Source organism: Stomoxys calcitrans, chromosome 4 (assembly GCF_963082655.1).
Source record: "Stomoxys calcitrans chromosome 4, idStoCalc2.1, whole genome shotgun sequence".
NCBI lineage: Eukaryota > Metazoa > Arthropoda > Insecta > Diptera > Muscidae > Stomoxys > Stomoxys calcitrans.
In genome coordinates, this window is record NC_081555.1 from 74,300,953 (window position 1) to 74,318,063 (window position 17,111).

At 39.3% G+C, this 17,111-nt stretch overlaps 4 protein-coding genes across 4 annotated transcripts; 2 read left to right on the plus strand and 2 right to left on the minus strand.

The window, feature by feature from the left end:
* The first annotated feature begins 5,138 nt into the window (after window positions 1-5,138).
* Window positions 5,139-7,211, plus strand: LOC106088035 (la-related protein 7). Its single transcript, XM_013253321.2, has 2 exons — window positions 5,139-5,635; window positions 5,737-7,211. The coding sequence occupies exons 1-2, from the start codon at window positions 5,230-5,232 to the stop codon at window positions 7,170-7,172; spliced, it is 1,842 nt and encodes a 613-aa protein (XP_013108775.2). The 5' UTR covers window positions 5,139-5,229; the 3' UTR covers window positions 7,173-7,211.
* On the minus strand, window positions 7,194-8,079 carry LOC106088036 (TM2 domain-containing protein almondex). Its single transcript, XM_013253322.2, has one exon. The coding sequence runs from the start codon at window positions 8,003-8,005 to the stop codon at window positions 7,298-7,300; it is 708 nt and encodes a 235-aa protein (XP_013108776.1). The 5' UTR covers window positions 8,006-8,079; the 3' UTR covers window positions 7,194-7,297.
* Window positions 8,080-9,610: 1,531 nt separating this feature from the next.
* On the plus strand, window positions 9,611-10,234 carry LOC106088033 (migration and invasion enhancer 1). Its single transcript, XM_013253318.2, has 2 exons — window positions 9,611-9,829; window positions 9,889-10,234. Exons 1-2 carry the CDS (start codon window positions 9,804-9,806, stop codon window positions 10,148-10,150), a joined length of 288 nt encoding a protein of 95 aa, XP_013108772.1. The 5' UTR covers window positions 9,611-9,803; the 3' UTR covers window positions 10,151-10,234.
* Window positions 10,224-16,192, minus strand: LOC106088032 (molybdenum cofactor sulfurase). The gene is made up of 4 exons (XM_013253317.2): window positions 15,959-16,192; window positions 15,536-15,680; window positions 14,944-15,474; window positions 10,224-11,849 (listed from the first exon to the last, which is right to left on the minus strand). Exons 1-4 carry the CDS (start codon window positions 16,026-16,028, stop codon window positions 10,232-10,234), a joined length of 2,364 nt encoding a protein of 787 aa, XP_013108771.2. The 5' UTR covers window positions 16,029-16,192; the 3' UTR covers window positions 10,224-10,231.
* Window positions 16,193-17,111: the final 919 nt, after the last annotated feature.

Consider the following 17,111-nt stretch of genomic DNA (forward strand, 5'->3'; position numbering starts at 1 on the left):
ATTGTTTCGCAGCAACTGTGATTGTGCTCTTTTTGGGCGTCGTGAAATGTAACTTATACGACGCCCAAAAAGAGCACAACCACAGTCGCTGCGCAACAAGTCGTTTTCCGACGAAAAATAAAAGCTATCGCCAGACTTCTAATTGTAACTGTTTGGAACTAATTGGCTGTTGCACTATCTTTGTTTTACTCAAGTGAGTCCAGTCATTCACTCCAACATCTGTTTTTCCTTTATGAAATCACCTGGTTTCGACAAGGGCGAGCAAAAATCGCTCACTTTCAGTGATACAAAGTTAGTGAACCAGGCAGTAAGTGTTAGTGAACCTGCTCACATGTACTTACACGGGGAGGAAAAAATTAAGTATTTGTGAATGCATAAATTTGAAAGAATTTGTAAATAAATATCAATAAATATACTTCTAAAATAAATCAAAAAATGTTTCTTCATAGCAAGCTATTGCAATAAATCTGTACGAAGTTATAACCATTGTGGATGATAGTGTTGTGCTTTTGGTCTTACAATTACATCAACATTATTTTGATGCAAATGGAAGATGCTGGCAAAGGCTTACAAATTACAACAACATATATGAATTTGAGAACGGTCCACACACTCACATTTGTGTACACATGCACGTAAGCAGTTGATAAATTGATTGGAGCCATATTATTTTTTTATATGTAGATGGCAACATTTTGGCCAAATAAATCTAAAAAAATGTAATATGGTAACCTTGTCAGAACGATTAAGGAGAAGGCGGATTTAAAAAGGTGGTCTCACGCGAACAGCCGTTTGTAGCTGGTCAGGTTTGACGGTATTTAGATGACAGACTTTTGTTTGCATTCTCATTGTTGTTATCTTCTTTCTCGCATATTCTCTGGTCATGTACGCAAACGTATACACATACGCACACAAATTTCTTTGTATATGTTGGCAAAAGTACGATCAGCTTGATGACAGGATGGAAAATTGCACCATGATCCCAAATAAACCCGATTTCATGGTTGAATAATCGGTAAAAGTACCGAAATATGCAACTGTTTTCAAGAATTGTGTATGTGTGTCACTTAAATCCCCAAACAACTCAGTGTAAACGGGCAGGATTTTTTTTTAGATTCAGTTTAATCTTGATCATAAAAATTTCAATAACAACGTGCTATTGAACTTATGCTATTTACCTTGCTGGATGTATACGAGAAACTGTAATGTAATGTATTTTACAGCAATGGCTGACTGCAAGTGCGTTAATGTATTACATTGAATAAATTTCGATTTGTTTTTTTTTTTTTCCAAAAAAATTCGTTATAGGGAGATTAGTTTGTGTGAGAATTTTAACTTGCGTTCTTCGTTATAGAGAGGTTAAAATTTGTGAACATGGCTTAAAAGGTTGTATTTAATATTTTTATTTATTATAGAGAACAATTCGTTATAGGAAAGTGTGTTATAGAGAAGTTTGACTGTACCAGCTGTACCAGTCCAGCGAATGTGCTGATTAATGTAATCGATAAATTATTTAAGCGCTCACTGATGCAAAAATATAAATGAAATATATCATTTTAGGATAATCGCTATAAAAGATTAGGTCCCTTTAGACCAACGACGCTTCTTGATCATTACATTTAACTAAAATATAACTGTAAGATGGGGCCTCTTTTACTAACGATGTCTGGCATCCAAAAGGCGCAATTGATATACACTATCGTTAAATATTTCGGTTGTTGTATTTACAAATCTAGCGTATTTGCTAGTTTATGGATAACTAAAACGCTAAGCATAAAACGCTTTGTACTTTAATGTGTCCGGCACAAAATGAGTCAATTTTATTTTAAATAAAAATATTAAGTTTAAATACAAACTAACTAAGCAAGGCGGATTTAAAAAGGTGGTCTCACGCGAACAGCTGTTAACAGCCGGCCAGGTTTGACGGTATTAGGATGATATTTTTTTGTATTCTCTTTGTTCTCATATTTTTTCTCGCATATTCTCTCACAAAAATTTCTTTGTATGTATAGGCAAAACGTTGATCAGCTTGATAGCAAGATGCCGGATTGCACCATATGATTTGTGGTTGTTGTACAAATGATACCACCTTTAATTGTTTCACAATGCTTATTAAGCCGTTTAAAGCCTGGACTGACTTCATTCGCATCGAAAATGTCTCAAATTATTGCGAAATCCGACAGACTCTTTTCTTTCTCAGAACACAAACAAAAGTCAAACAACAACACACAACAAAGACAACAGTATTGAAGCAGAGTTAATTCGGGGCATTTCGTGAGCATTTAATTAGGTTAAGTTAGGTTGGATTAGGTTGAAAAGAGGGTGCAGATATTAATCCGCCCCATGGCACTTTGGACATACACCTAAGCCAGTTATCGGCTTGTTGTGCGCTCTAAAAACTATAAAGTAATCTCTAAAAAGAAAATTTGAAGTTAGAAATTCCGTGCTACTTACAAAATCCTTAATTGTTTTTAATTCCACTCCCCTAAGTTGGTTCATGTCTGGTATTGTGTCTCCACCTAAGTTTCCGGTATCTGTTAGACGCGAAAGCCGGGCAACGACAAAGGAAATGCTCTAATGTCTCGTTATCTTCCCCGCATACCCTACACATGCTATCACTTGGCGCACCGATTTTACATAAGTGAGCTCTTAGTCCTGTGTCCCGCTATGATACCAATAGCTATACTGACCTCCTTCTTGCTTCCTTTTAGTAATAGCCTTGTCTTCTCACGGTCTGGATCTCCGCACAGGATTTTCGACGTCCAACCGACCGTTTCGCTGTTCCCCAATGTTGCATGCGCATTCGTCGCCTGGATCTCCGCCTGCAGGTCTGCAGTCTAAAACAGATCTCAATCCCTGGGTTCTCAATGTAAACCCCCAGGCCCACTGTCCTCCAGCTTTGATCCATCCGTATAACATCTTCCAGATGGCAATACTAGGGTTACGTCAATCCAAGACTGTGCCGATGGCAGCAGTGCCTCGCACTCGACTTTAAGGTTCATCTCAGGTATCCGATCGGAAACCTCTTCCCTTCATTCCAGGTTTCCTATCGTCGATTATACCGCGATGGTATGAGCTGCTCCCATCCTCAATCCATTCTCCCATCGCCTTTAGTCTCATAGCCGCAGTGACTGCCTCACACTTAATCTGTATGTAAATTGGTCAGATATCTAGAATAGTCTCCAGTGCCCTAGTGGGCGTAGTCCTCATCGCTCCGCCTATGCCACCACAACATGTTCTCTGAACCTGTCAGCATCCGTAATAGATCATTTATGGTGGTCACCCATAGGAGTGGCGATAAAATGTCCCCTGTGGCGTGCCCTGTGCCACTTTCTCCCTTATATTTATTCCATGGGACACACAACTTGTCCACCTGTTCCTTAGCATATGGTTGATCCAGTCTCTAAGGACCGGGTCCACCCGGTACTGATCTAAGGATTGGATCAGAGTGTCGGTCCGCTGTCTCTGCTCTCACTCCCATGTCGTCTACTAAAGTTTCAGTTTGGACATGGGTTTTTTGAGAGAAACTTTTTTATCTCGGCGGCGTAATTAACGCTATCGACCTGTTCGCAGAAAATTTTCCAGGAGGCACGTTTGGCCGCTCTGGTAATCTGATTGTAGTCCTTGAGCCGTGTGTAATACATATCCCAATAAACTTCCGCCTTTTTACGATGTGCTCTGTTAAAAATCTGCGAACCACTTTCCCAATATTGCGATTGCGGTCATTGTCACATCTAATACCTCCCCACTAATCCTATTAACAAAGGTAGCGGTGTTACCAATATTAAGTGTTATTAGGTCGCTAGTATTCAAGAACTCTGCCAGGGCTTGGCCTCGTTGGTACGACCCCACGAAATGTGGTGAGAGCACGCATCGCACACTATTAGTACCTCGTTTCCTGTCTGTTTTGCTTTTCTCACTAGCCGTTGTAGCTCCGACGTGGTTGGCGGTGTCGGAATGCAGATAAAGTGATGCCAGGTAAGCTCCGCCGTCTCCCTGTCTTACCACTGTTGCATCCGTCGTTTGCAACTCTGGGGAAAATATATAATTCAAGTTTTTATGACAAATAACGCAGGTCCCCGGCCGAGTTCCAGCGTTAGCATAGAACAATTGGTAGTTGATATGGTTCAGTCCAGAAACTTACCTTACCATTCTCAGCGACCATCTTCCCCTTCCATGATGGCCGTGGCCTCCTATTGGAAGCCGATTCTTTTTCCAGCTTCCATAGAAGTGCTTGGAATGTTAGTTCTATCCCTTCCAGCATCCTGCACTTTCGCCCGATTACGCTGCTGGTAAATACTCCTCTCTCTCCTTCGTCGTGCACCGGATCGCTTTCTCGGTCTGCTTGTGAGCTTAGCAGAGCCATCGCTCACATCTGCCGTCATCCCGATGCCCTCATCTGCGATTCGATTCGGCTGCGATGATTGTTTCGTTGACACAGTCGCTATCTGAGTCAGAAACACCACCTATACTTAAAGGCTGGGGAAGAACTGTGCATCCCTCTGGTTTATCCGTCTCTTCCTCATTAATTAGTCTGACGACTAGTTGTGCGCTTGAAGCATTACTCTCGACTACAGGTGCCAAGGCACCCTGAGTTTTTGGAGTCCATTTCTAGCCTGCTCCAAAAGACTTTAACAGTTTTTTCGTAATAGGTAGTATCTATTCCGAGACACGGATATATATATATTTTTTTTCTTTGAATAGCAAAATAGAAATACGTCCGCTTCACTTCACTTCTTAAACAAAAGGTTGCACAGTTTTATTTAATTTGCTGTAAAGAATTTACAAATTAAGTACAAGTTGAGGATTTTTAGATGTTCATAGCTTGACCCGCAGAAATTGAGAGCATTTAATTACATTTGCCGAAAAATTGTGCGAAATTTATCCAGATGCAGCGACATGTCGCTACTATTTTGCTCGTAGAACTCAGTACCACTTGTACAGAATGTGTTCGCATTATTTTCATAACCATATTTTTTTTGTGCGTTTTGACAGTTGTTCGTGTGAAAAGTCGAAGCCAGTACTAGGCTTAATGAGTACATAAAACATCACTATTGTATGCCTTATATTCGTGCGTTCGGCTTGGCAACCCTTGGTGGAAAAGATGTCAAAAATCAAACGATGACTAGGATCCAATTGCGATTACAGTTTGTAAACGATTAAAGCGTTAATTGATAAAACTATCGATATATTTTACCATTGCATTCATTGGGCCGGCAAATTAACATCATGGGCACTAAAAACAAAAAGCGTAAATCCGACGAAGATTCGAAGGACGAATCTTGCAAGCAAGCATATGATAATGCACCGGTATCACCGGACGATTCGTCTAGTATTACGTATAGCGAAGCCGCCTCAGACCATAGGAAAGTCAGCAGAAAACGTAAAAAACATGCTGGTGCTGCAATTGGAAACCAACCCGTCGCTGAATCTATGGAAGCACATACACCTCTAGAGTACACTGAAACTCAAGAGACATCAAGAGTAGTAGGAAATGAAACAGCTCAAAACAAGAGCTATCGTAAACGCAAAAAACATTATTACAATGGCTTACGAGCACAAATGGAATTTTATTTTGGTGATGCCAACTTAAGCAAGGATCGTTTTCTCAAACAATTAATTGACAAGGATCCATGTAAGTATGTAGTAACTTAGTTAACTCTATTACTGCAAGTATTAGCCTGGAATACTTATTAAGGTGTTTTCCGTATTACTTACGGCCATTATTTTTTGTAGATGTTCCTTTGAAAATATTCTTAACCTTCAACAAAATGAAGGTATTGACATCGCGTGTGGAAGATATTGCGAAATCCTTGACTACATCCCAACTTTTAGAGTTAGATGAGAGCCAGCAAAAGGTAAAACGAAAAATTCCTCTGGTGGAAAAACGTAATGTAGACGAGAAAACAATTTATGTTGAAGCATTGCCGTCATCAGCCGACCATGAATGGGTGCGACAAATTTTCGAAAGGTTCGGGAAAGTTGATTATATATCCTTACCTAAATATGCAAAATCTCATAAAATTAAAGAATTTGGATTTGTTGAATTTGAAAAGGAGGAAAGTGTTGGCAAGGCTATAGAAGCGTTTAAAGAATTTAACGGGGTCTTATGTATGCAAGAGAAGGATCCCTCCGAATTGGTCAGTGTAAAATCTTATATAAAAGAAAATACTGGCGATGATTCAGTAGTATCCGATTTAACCCAATGCGATTTAAGAAAGAGACCGAAAATTGAAACTCAAGATGAAGCCGAACCCGTAGCAAAGAAATTTAAACCAGATTCGCAAGATGAAGAAGTTTCCTCTAACATCGAGGGCAATACTTCACAATCGGAACCTGAAGAAGCAGGTGCAGTCGCAAAGAATAAAGATGACATGGATGAAGATGAGAGAAAGAAAAAACGCAGAAAACGTAAAAAGAAATCTAAGTCCGAGGAGAAACTTAAACGCAAGGCCGAACTGAATACAGACGTATCCTACTATGAACTAAAAATTTTACCTAAAAGGGATTGGAAACGCCTTCGTAATAAATATCTGAATTTACAAAGAGAAAAGGTTGCTGAGCTAAAACGCAAGGCTTGGAAGGAACAGCAAGAGAGCAAACAGCAATGTAAAGACCTTACAAAAGATGAAAGTTGTTCCCAATTGCCTAAGGAAGATCAAAAGAAAAAGTCTAAGGAATCTAAACATAAACTTCAAAAAATGAATATGAACTTTTATGGAGCAGCAGCAGAAGAGTCACAAGTAAAAACTCCAACCTCAGAAAAACCACAACATAATCCTCTCGAGCGACCACCATTGTTCACTTACGAGGAGGGTCTAATTGTAGAGATGTCATTCCTGGAACCTTGCGTAAACATTAAAGAATATAAAGCTGATATGCGCCAATATGGCTCCGTTAAGTACGTAGATATTAAAGAAGGATCCATGCAGGCTTATCTGAGGCTGGAATCGCCGGAGAAAGCGAAAGAATTTGTACAAAATATCAGCTGTGCTGAATATCAATGTAAAATTCTTATAGGCGATGCCGAGTCAACCTATTGGAGGAAAATAGAAAGTGATAGAGAGCAAAAATTGAATAAACAAGTCAAAGTGCCACAAAAACGTGGCAGAGAAAAAGTAAAGAAACTTATTAGTAAACACATACGTTTCGGTGACGACGACGACGACTGAGACGAAAAAGAATAAATAAAATGGTTTTAAAAAAGTCAATCAGTAAATGTTTTTCTATTTTAACATTAACGATACATATGTATATTATCTTAGAAACTAACCGATGTATTATTTACTATCACGAGTTATATATATAATGACCCATCTGCCGGTCCCAGATAGTGAAGTGATATTAACACCACATCTATTATCGTCCATACGCCTAGACCTCCAAAACTGAACAGTTTACCAATGCCTTCCTGCCAATGGCCCAAATAAAATCGATCTGCTCCAAAGCCCCCCAATGTCAGGCTTATTATTACCGCCGTACTCCATCGGTAGCCCTGTGTCCAATTGCATTTTATATTTCTTGTAAACGACCGGTTACCTAGGCAGAAAACATCGGATCGCACTGTACAATTTGTTTTATAAAATTGGCCGTTTACAGAATTGCAGTTGCCTTTCTGGTCGCATTTTTGTTGCCACTTCTCTGTTTGATAGCAATAGCGACAATTCATTTGATGCCAAAACCAGCGACTACCCTGGCACTCCACCTGATGCAGGGCTGAGCAGTTAACATACAACTCCTGACCATAATTGCAGGTATAGTTGTACAAACACCTTATACACGGAAATAGGAGTTCACTGCAATTCAAGTTGGCTGTATTTTGGCATTGCGACAATTGCTGTGAGGTTTCGTTGAAATTGCGGATTACATAGGGAGCTACCTCGTTATTACTGGGTGCAACACCACTTGCTTTTTCTTCTGTGTAACTTTGTCGTATGCCACTCAGGACAAATATCCATATCAGCATAATGGCATTGCGACGATCTATTACTATGCAGTGTGACATTTTATTTTAATTTATTTTTGTTATTGAGGTTGTTGTATCTTCTTTTTGTTCGACACTATGACAACTTGACATTTAAAGGCTTGTCCTAATGGGGACTTTACATGGCACATCCTGACGTCATTGTAATAGTTTGGTGAAAATATGTGTATGTGCGCATAAACACATGACCATGGCAGAAAAATCACATTCATTTGATTTTTTCGATGATTGGTTTGTGTAATTATTACTTGACAGATATTGAAAAACACTTTCTGTCCAAATAATAATAAATTATAAAAAGAGAAGAAAAGTATGGAAAATTAAATAAATTAAAAAAAAAGAAAAATTGATGTACCGTTTTTAGCAAAAGCTCTAAATGTAACATAAGAAATGTATGTGTGTGTGTGTAGGTGGGCGTACATGAGCAGCAAACCACCTTTTTAAATCCGCCTTGGTGCGCACACGTATACACACGGCACACAAATTTCTTTGGGTGTGTTGCCAAAACCCCGATCAGCTTGATAGCAAGATGACGGATCATCCCATATGATTTGTTGTTGTACTAATGAGACCACCTTTAATTGTTTCGCCATATGTGCGTACATGGGCAGATAACAAGCGAGAAGGAAGATGACAATAAAGAAAATACAAACAAAAATCTGACATCCTAATACCGTCAAACCTAACCGGCTGTTAACAGATTTTCGCGTGAGACCACCTTTTTTAATCCGCCTTGGATTATGCCAAGCAGTCATCCGACATACAATTTTTTCATTTTAGGCAGTACTTGGCATTGGGGATGTCAACTTATTCTCTTTTTATACTATGTTCCGACCCAAGCTGTTTTGAGCAAACGTCTCGTTTTCCTTTTATAATGCTCTGAAAACGACTCGTTTGCCACACAAACGGGTCATTCAAATAAATGCCTATATGGTACTAAAAAAACACCGACCCGAATAATGTCAAAAAGTAAAAATCAAATTTTTTCCAAAACTATTTATAAAATTAACAAATGCCGTAAATTGAAATGTCGAAATGGTATTAGAAATAAGCTTTTTGTTACAACTTACAAATGTGTTTTATATTTGTGTTTTCATCATTATAACACTGTTTTGTTACTTATATGTGGAATATCAGATCAAATAGAACATCTTTTTAAGAGTTTAGAAAAATATCACAGCTGTGATACCAAGCCTTTGATATTAAGATTTACTGCAAAATCAAAACAAAAATAAAAAATTGTACTCAGCATCCTGCATACACACACACAACCAAAACAGATAGTGCATTTTGTGAGACATACCTAGCTGTGTACGGTACACAACCTTGTAATTATGTCATGAGTATTTTGTGTCAGGATGCACTTATAAGGTGAGGTCATGCGAACATCTGAGAACAATTTTTTTATTTTTGTTTTGATTTTGAAGTAAATCAAAATGTCAAAAGTTCGATAACACAATAGTATTTTTTTTTTCTAAAATCATAAAAAGATGTTCTGTTTGATCCGATATTCCACACATAAGTAACAAAACGGTGTTATAAAGGTGAAAAAACAAATATAAAACACATTTGAAGAACATAAGTAGTAAAACTAAATTTATATTTTGATGATCGAGCTATTTAAATACGGATTTAAAAAGCAGTGTAACGGGGTTTCAGCTGTTCGCATGACCTCCCCTTATAAGTGCATCCTGATGACTAACCTCTTAATTGTACCATGATTTTGTGTCAAAACAGATGTTGAAAATTCTCTGAAATTAAACTGAAACTGATTCACTTCTATTAATGTTCAATACTTCTCTTTTCCGTTACTTTCATTATGGTCAAAGTTGATGTGGAATATTGGTAAGGAAATGCAGATGGGATTTTTTCATGAAGTTTTATTGTTAAGTGAATTTTTTAAGTGGTAAATGTAATTTCGAATGGCAATGCAAAATGTTACAGAACTTTCTCCAAGAACAGAAGCCGGGCACTGACATCGTATGCCATAAAGGACGACAAGGATCTTTCGAAGTGAAAATTAACGACGAATTAGTGCACTCGAAACTGAAATCATTGGCCTTTCCCGATCACCAAAGTGTTTTAGAAAACGTGAAGCGGGCGGAGCTAGGTCAACCCATGGAGAAAACAAAAGAGCAACCCATTGATAATTGTATAATTATGTGATGATAATGGGTCGGTGGCGATAGCGATGTACAAATATACGCACATGGAAATAGTAAATAAAAAGCCTTATACGTAGTTAAACTATTTATTTGATATTTTCTTTATTGTTACGTTGTCATGCAACGATAGGACTTCACCATCCTTGGGGACTTGGCTAAGTGAGAGATAAATACCGAAACGTATTTTACCACCAAATTCTCGAGCTATAGTACGCAAAGGTTCCGAAGTTTTTTGACCAGTTTGTTGGTCTATGCAAATCATTTGACAGCGAGTACAAAAGCTTTGTACTTTAAGGTGAATATTTCCTATTGTAAGGGATTCAAAGTCATTTTCCTCGAACGATTTACTGGTCTCGATAACAAAATTAGCTCTGAAACGGTCGATAGTGCTTGACAATGACTCCTTTTCGGTGGTCACTTTTTCGGACAACCATTTGACGGAAGCACTATTAATGAGCAAAAACTGAGCCTGGTTGACCAATGATATATCTTTGGTGTCGCCATTTTGGGATTTCCTTTGGTTGAATTGTCTGACCAGCCTTAAACCTGGCGTTTCCAAACAATCCGACAGCCATTGGGCCGCCTCGTCTCCACAGTCATAGCCGGTAACTAAATCGTGGCATACTTTACTTTGGCAAAATGAGCTAGTAACCGGGTCAATTTTCTCGGTAGCTTGATTTAGGTTAACATACACGGAAGGCATGTTTGGGAAAGTAATTTCCAACAATCCCTTTTCGATGAGAATGGATGGCTTTATCAGGCATAGCCTAGTGTGATGTTTTTGCGTCATTGCCATACCCGTAGCATCTACCACCATCCAACAGCGATCGAATAGTAGACCTGTAGATTGTAGAGACCACGATTCTTTAATCTTGAAAGCAGCGCAAGATTTTATGGGATAAATACACATCTGTTTAAGATGAGGTCTCATGCGCAATCTTTCGGGGATATGCTGCAAAGCTTTCGGTATTTTTGATTCTTCTATTAAAGCCAGACGTTTTTCGGCCGTGGTGAGGTAGCACTCTTTAATCATCTCAACAACGCGGTCAATATCTTTTTTACTTGACATATAGCCAAATGATATGCGCACAGCTCCAGTTGGTACACCTTCTACTAAATCATTATAATCACTGCAAATATGACCAGACTCGTATTGCTTACGTATCTCGTCGTTGCTTAATTGTAAAAACCATTGGCAAGCACCAGGATTACAGAAACAGCCCGTTCTCAATTGTATATTATGCACAGCTGCAAAACAAGCCACTTCCGCAAACCCAACATAGGAGCCATCATCATTTAATACATTAAAGGTTATAACACCACCTTGAAATTTTTTATCCTGATAGCCGTTGTGATTGTAGAATATCAGAAGCGGTTGACCATTGCTATGTTTCAAAGCCGATAGTCTCTCAAAACCATATTGCGCCAATTGAAACACATAACAGCTTATACGCTCCATTGTGTTTTGTGATTTTGAGGCCGGTATTAAACGTTCCAATGTTCGAAATCCCTCCAGAACAGAAGCAATCGCAAGGAAGGACAGAGTTCCATCTTCAAAACGAGATGTGAAAACTTCACGCTTTTCATGGAAATTCTGACGTGTCATCGCAATATTTACTGTGCCACCACCATAGTACTGCTTGTTTAGAGCAGTTTGGCCTCTCTTGCTTACTATCAAAGCCCCAAGGCCTGTAGGGTAGCTAAAATGAAAAACAAAAAGAAGATATCTGTATGGTATACAAAAGTTCTTTTTCTTAAAAATATTTTTTTTTTATTTTTTCAAAGTAAATTGGACGGTATCCATGGTCGCCCATGGACATTTGCCTTACATTTAAACTCATGTCACAGTTACTTTCTTCTATTAGCAAATTTGAAAAAGTTGACCAGCGTATATAAAAAAAGGACCTCAGTCACTTTTGGCGACGAAACTGTGACTGATCCGAAGACGTGCGCCAGGTTGTTCAACCGTCAATTTATTGTACATCCCGATAGTGGCAGAGCTGGGAACTCTGCGACAAAAATGCACATGAAAGAGCCATTCGTCGTATCCGCGGTCTCCGAGACGAAGAACAGCCATCACAGTTAACAGTGGGCGAAGTTACGAATGTCACCCGTGGCGCCAATTCATCCAAGGCGTTGGGCCCCGACGGAATCTCTACACTGATGCTGAAGAATCTGGATCTACCTGGAGTCAAGTAACTTATAACTGTCCTCAACTTGTCTTTATCGTATATAAGAAACAAAATCCTCAGTTCACTTGCCCTTGGGGTGCTGATGAAGAAACCTTGTTGACCACGTACAAAGTTATGCAGCGCCAGTGTGGTCTCGTCAGCTCTGTGACACGCAGTGGCATAATATTCCGACATGTCGGAATGTCGTTCCTCGAACTGCGACAGGCTATCTTCTCAGTTCTCACGTGGACCAAATCCTACCCGTGCGAGGACATAACTACATGCTGTCTAAGCAATACCTTCTGGGCTGTTTTCGCAGAGACCATCCAAATTATCATCTAGTGGATAGGTATCCACCGCCCAGAAGGCTCTAGATCTACATGATCTATAGCGTGAAGTGTAGCGCATATTCATGCAGACACGGTAGCACTGCTTGAAGAAATTTACCTCCCCCCGCCAAACCAGAATAGTTCTGGCTTTATTACGATCCGGTAGATGCAGCCGCCCCAATAGCTACCGGGTGATTGTAGTCCTTGGAGAACGACCGCCTCCCATTGCACCTAAAGAAATTGACCTCCCTCGGCAAACCAAAGTAGTTCTGGCTCATTACAATTCCTACAGAGGATTGATGCCAACGCCCAGGATGTATGTCCCGATTGTGATCAAGATTACATAACACACGTCACCTATTTAACTGCCCAGCTGGACCCACTCGTCTCAGACCCAGATCCTTCTGTTGAGTATCCAGATTCGGGAACTCTGCGACAAAAATGCAGACGAAAGATAGAACACAACAAACTGCTACAACAACATCAACAAAAACAACAACATAAATATTAAACAATATTTTCTTTGAATTGAAATTGGAAGTGGAATTCCGGCTTTAACGCTGAACACATTTTTCAATGGAAGTCATACCCTTAACTCGGTAACATTTATGACTTCAGCCCGGCACGGGATAGCTGTGAGCACCACACAGTCTTGAACATTGAGGTCCAATCTGTGTGGGGTTCATTGCTGTCACGAGAAGCTTAGCTGCGAGCTGCCGGGCGCGTCCACAGTAATTGCAACGGCAGTCGCGGACAACCAGCGGTATCGAGTGGAGAGTCTCAGTCAGAGACCGGGCGGCACCTGCTCTTGCACTAATACTGAGTACCTACGATGCTCGATATGACAAGGCTAGTTCTTGACGCCTTTAAATAACCAACGGCCACCATGTTCCCGCGGCGATCGATCCTTTGGACCGGAACGAGCTTGCTAACCTACAGGAGCTCGACGAGGATCGCCACCTCCACAACAACACATTGAAATGAAAGAGGAAATTTAAAATTTTTACGAAAAGTTGGAATTTAGATAAAAGACAAAGATCGGGCGGTGCCGACAATGGCCAAAACCACTGCCACTGCAATTTGTGTGGTGTTTATCGTTATTATGAGAAACTTAGCTGAGAGCTACCGGTCATGTCCTTAGGTTGCGGATAGTGGAATGTTCGTTCACAGTAGCTGCAATTGCAGTTTTGGACGATCTGCGGTATCCAATGGAGAGCCCCAGTAAGAGGTCGGGCGCCAACGGTTCTGCTTAAATAATTAGTGCCTGTGATATTCAATATGACAAGGCATCAGGTCATCATGTTCTCGTGTCGATCGATCCTATTGGATCGATCCTGCTCAGCTATTAGTTTGACGAGGATCGCTGCCTCCTCTTGTAAAAAAAAAAACAAATACGGGAGAATATTAAATAGATAGTGGAGATAGAAGGGGCCACCGTCCCGTTAAGGAAAAGCGAGGATTCTTCTATCAAGTAAATTAATGCTGTCCGTTACAAGTTTAAGAATATTAATAAGGAACCTCCTCTGAACGGCTTGCCGCAGAGCGACACCACTTTATTGAGAAATTTACACGGCTGATTACGTTAAATGAACATCTCGCAAGTGCCGCCAACACTGGGAGAGGATAACCACCAATGGTCACCATGTTCCCGTGTCGGATCCTCATATTTGATTACAAAAAAACAATTACGGGAGAATGGTAAACTGACAGAGGACATGAAAGGGGCCACCGTCCCCTCAAGGAAAAGCGTGGATTATTCTCTCATGTAAATGAGTGCAGTCCATTACAAGTTTAGGAACAATAATAACTGGCCTTCTCTTTATTGCCGAGTCTGAACGGTTGCCGTAGAGCAACACCACTTAATAGAGAAACTTACACTGCTAATTACGTTATAAAAATATCTCGCAAGTGTCGCCAACACTAGGAGAGGATAATCACCACAGAAATTTTTTTCTGGTGTTGTAAACAAGGAAATCTTGCACTGCCACGGTGACATCATTTTGGGGTTTAAAACTACACGTGAGAACATTGATGCGCTTTCAATTGCTATTCACCGTGATGATTTTCACTTTATGCGCAGATGTGGCAGGTTTTTAAAAGAGTGCGCGTACATTGCTTTCCTGCATCAGAAATGTTGCCAGTTTGAGAAAACTGTCTCCTTTGTAAAGCCGTTCGCGTCACGTGATACAAGTCAGCCAAGCAGACAAAACTTGTTGGATGTTCAAACAAAATTTTGATCTAACACAAAACGTAAACAAATTGTATGTTCCAACTGACTTTCTGGCAAAACTTACCCAAACATTTTGTAAAATGATATACAGATGAAGTCAGGTTTAATGTTTTGGCAATTTAAATAGCTTGTACCAACAAACGCAGCAGCATCTAAGCACACAAAATATTTGCTAACTTTGCCAATGGTGGCTTTTGTTCCCTCGCCAGATACTTGTACACCAGTGTTGACTAAGCCATAGTTTTGTATAAGTGGTATTACCTCCAATGGCATTTTGTAGCCACTGAAATTACATTGAGCTGAAAATACCACCAATGAGTTGCCGGAATGTGCCTCAGATGGAGCCATAGGTCTGTCGACATCTGCATGTAGGTTAGCTAGCAGTTCGTCTTTGGTAAGCACATATTGATGGGGTGTTTCAACCAATGCTCGCATACCCAATACTGATGTATGATTCTCTTGGCAGTAGTAGAAATTACCAATGTCTTTGGAGCCGAAATCAAATGTTTCCGCAACTATTTTGAGAGACGCGGTAGCATTAGCTGTAAACACAACATTATATTCTGACGGATCAGCATTGAAGTGCTTAAGTATTCTATCAGGAAAGAATAGACTGAGATTTCAACAATCTTTTTAAATTACTTTAAACAATGTACCTATAACGCACTTGATCCACCAAATCTCCGGTTATCTTACATGTATGAGGATTGCAGAACAAATTCTCTTTTAGGACTTTTGCAACAGCATCCACTTGACTTTCACTATAAAGTGTGGTACCTACATGATCTAAGTAAGTGTTATCTACAAATAAATAAAAAAACAATGTATTAATATAGTTGTAGCCACTTTCTCTGTCGATTCATTCTAATATTATTCTGGCCTGTTTACTGTCTTCACATCCAGCTCCAGGAATCTGGCCGCTTCAATTGGAGCTGTCCATAGTGATTTCGAAGTTAGATTAGTAGGGTGTTTTCCATACACTAATCGTTATTGTTCGTGGAAGCTCATCACTCTCAATGTCAAATCAAAGTTTCAAATAGATAATTGTTTTGCGTGATCACACAACATGTCTCACTTACCCCCAACTCGCTGAAATTCATTGGTAATATTCTCAATTTCGGCCCTAGTCAATTCCCATTGCTGTGTCATTCTCGTAGAACCAATCAAACGACTACTTTTTTACGTTCAGGTGTTTAGTAATTTGTCGTGGTATTATCAGACCGGAAAGATAACAATCACCAGCACTGGGACAGAACTTGTTGGTTCAACAGCTTAATTGCTACTACCTGCTGTAGTATCTCCAAAATAATTATTCTAGACGATAGAGTTGCCAGGTTAAAATAAATAATAGTTTAACGCTTTTTTTGGAAAATCCCAAACACCTACAAATATCGTTATATAGTGTATGAACGGTTATACATGTAATTCATGATAAACTGTATGTGTTGAACTTAGAAAAAGCAAACTAAAGAAATACCGGGCTTAAGTAAAAAAAAACAATGTATTGTGTTCTGATTGCCAATCATATGTTCTATTTAGGTAAGCGCTGTACTGTGACAGAAATAGGCACAAAGCTCAATGACCGCAATAAATAAACCGCTATCTGTAGGGCTTAAATGTGCGTTAATAATGGGTTGTCCGTGTTATCTATCGAAATACTTTTGTTTAAAAACAAATAACTAAGCTCTACCAGAGATCTTCTTTTATAAGGTTTTTACGAAACCAAAAAAGACAGTCCTTGCGAACGCAAATAGAGTTCGCTTCAATAGTTCGCTATATTAATTTTTCACAGATGAAATCACACGTTTTTCCCGGTTATGTTGTTGAAACACTATAAAAATTTCAATGATAATATAATAATTTTATGAACATTTTTTCATAAGTAATGAGGGAATGTCCTGCTGAAAGAAATCAGCACAGTTTATTTATTATCTAAAAAAATAATCTATTTATTATCTACGGGTGTATCATATATCACCCTGAAATCTTTTCAAAATTGGGCCCTTCGCTTTTAAAAAGCCCTACTTTTGCCAAAAAGGCATAGACGTAAATAGTTTCTCAGCACAAGACGTAAACTAAGACTACGATGATGAGTTTGGCTGCTATATCAAAACCTATAAGATTGGTTTTGTTTAATACTAATGTGACCCATGGCTGCCAGGGAAGTGATTAATCTCTCCTTGGTGCTAGATGTTCCCAATTATAATGAAAAATGCTTATAAACATCTGGAG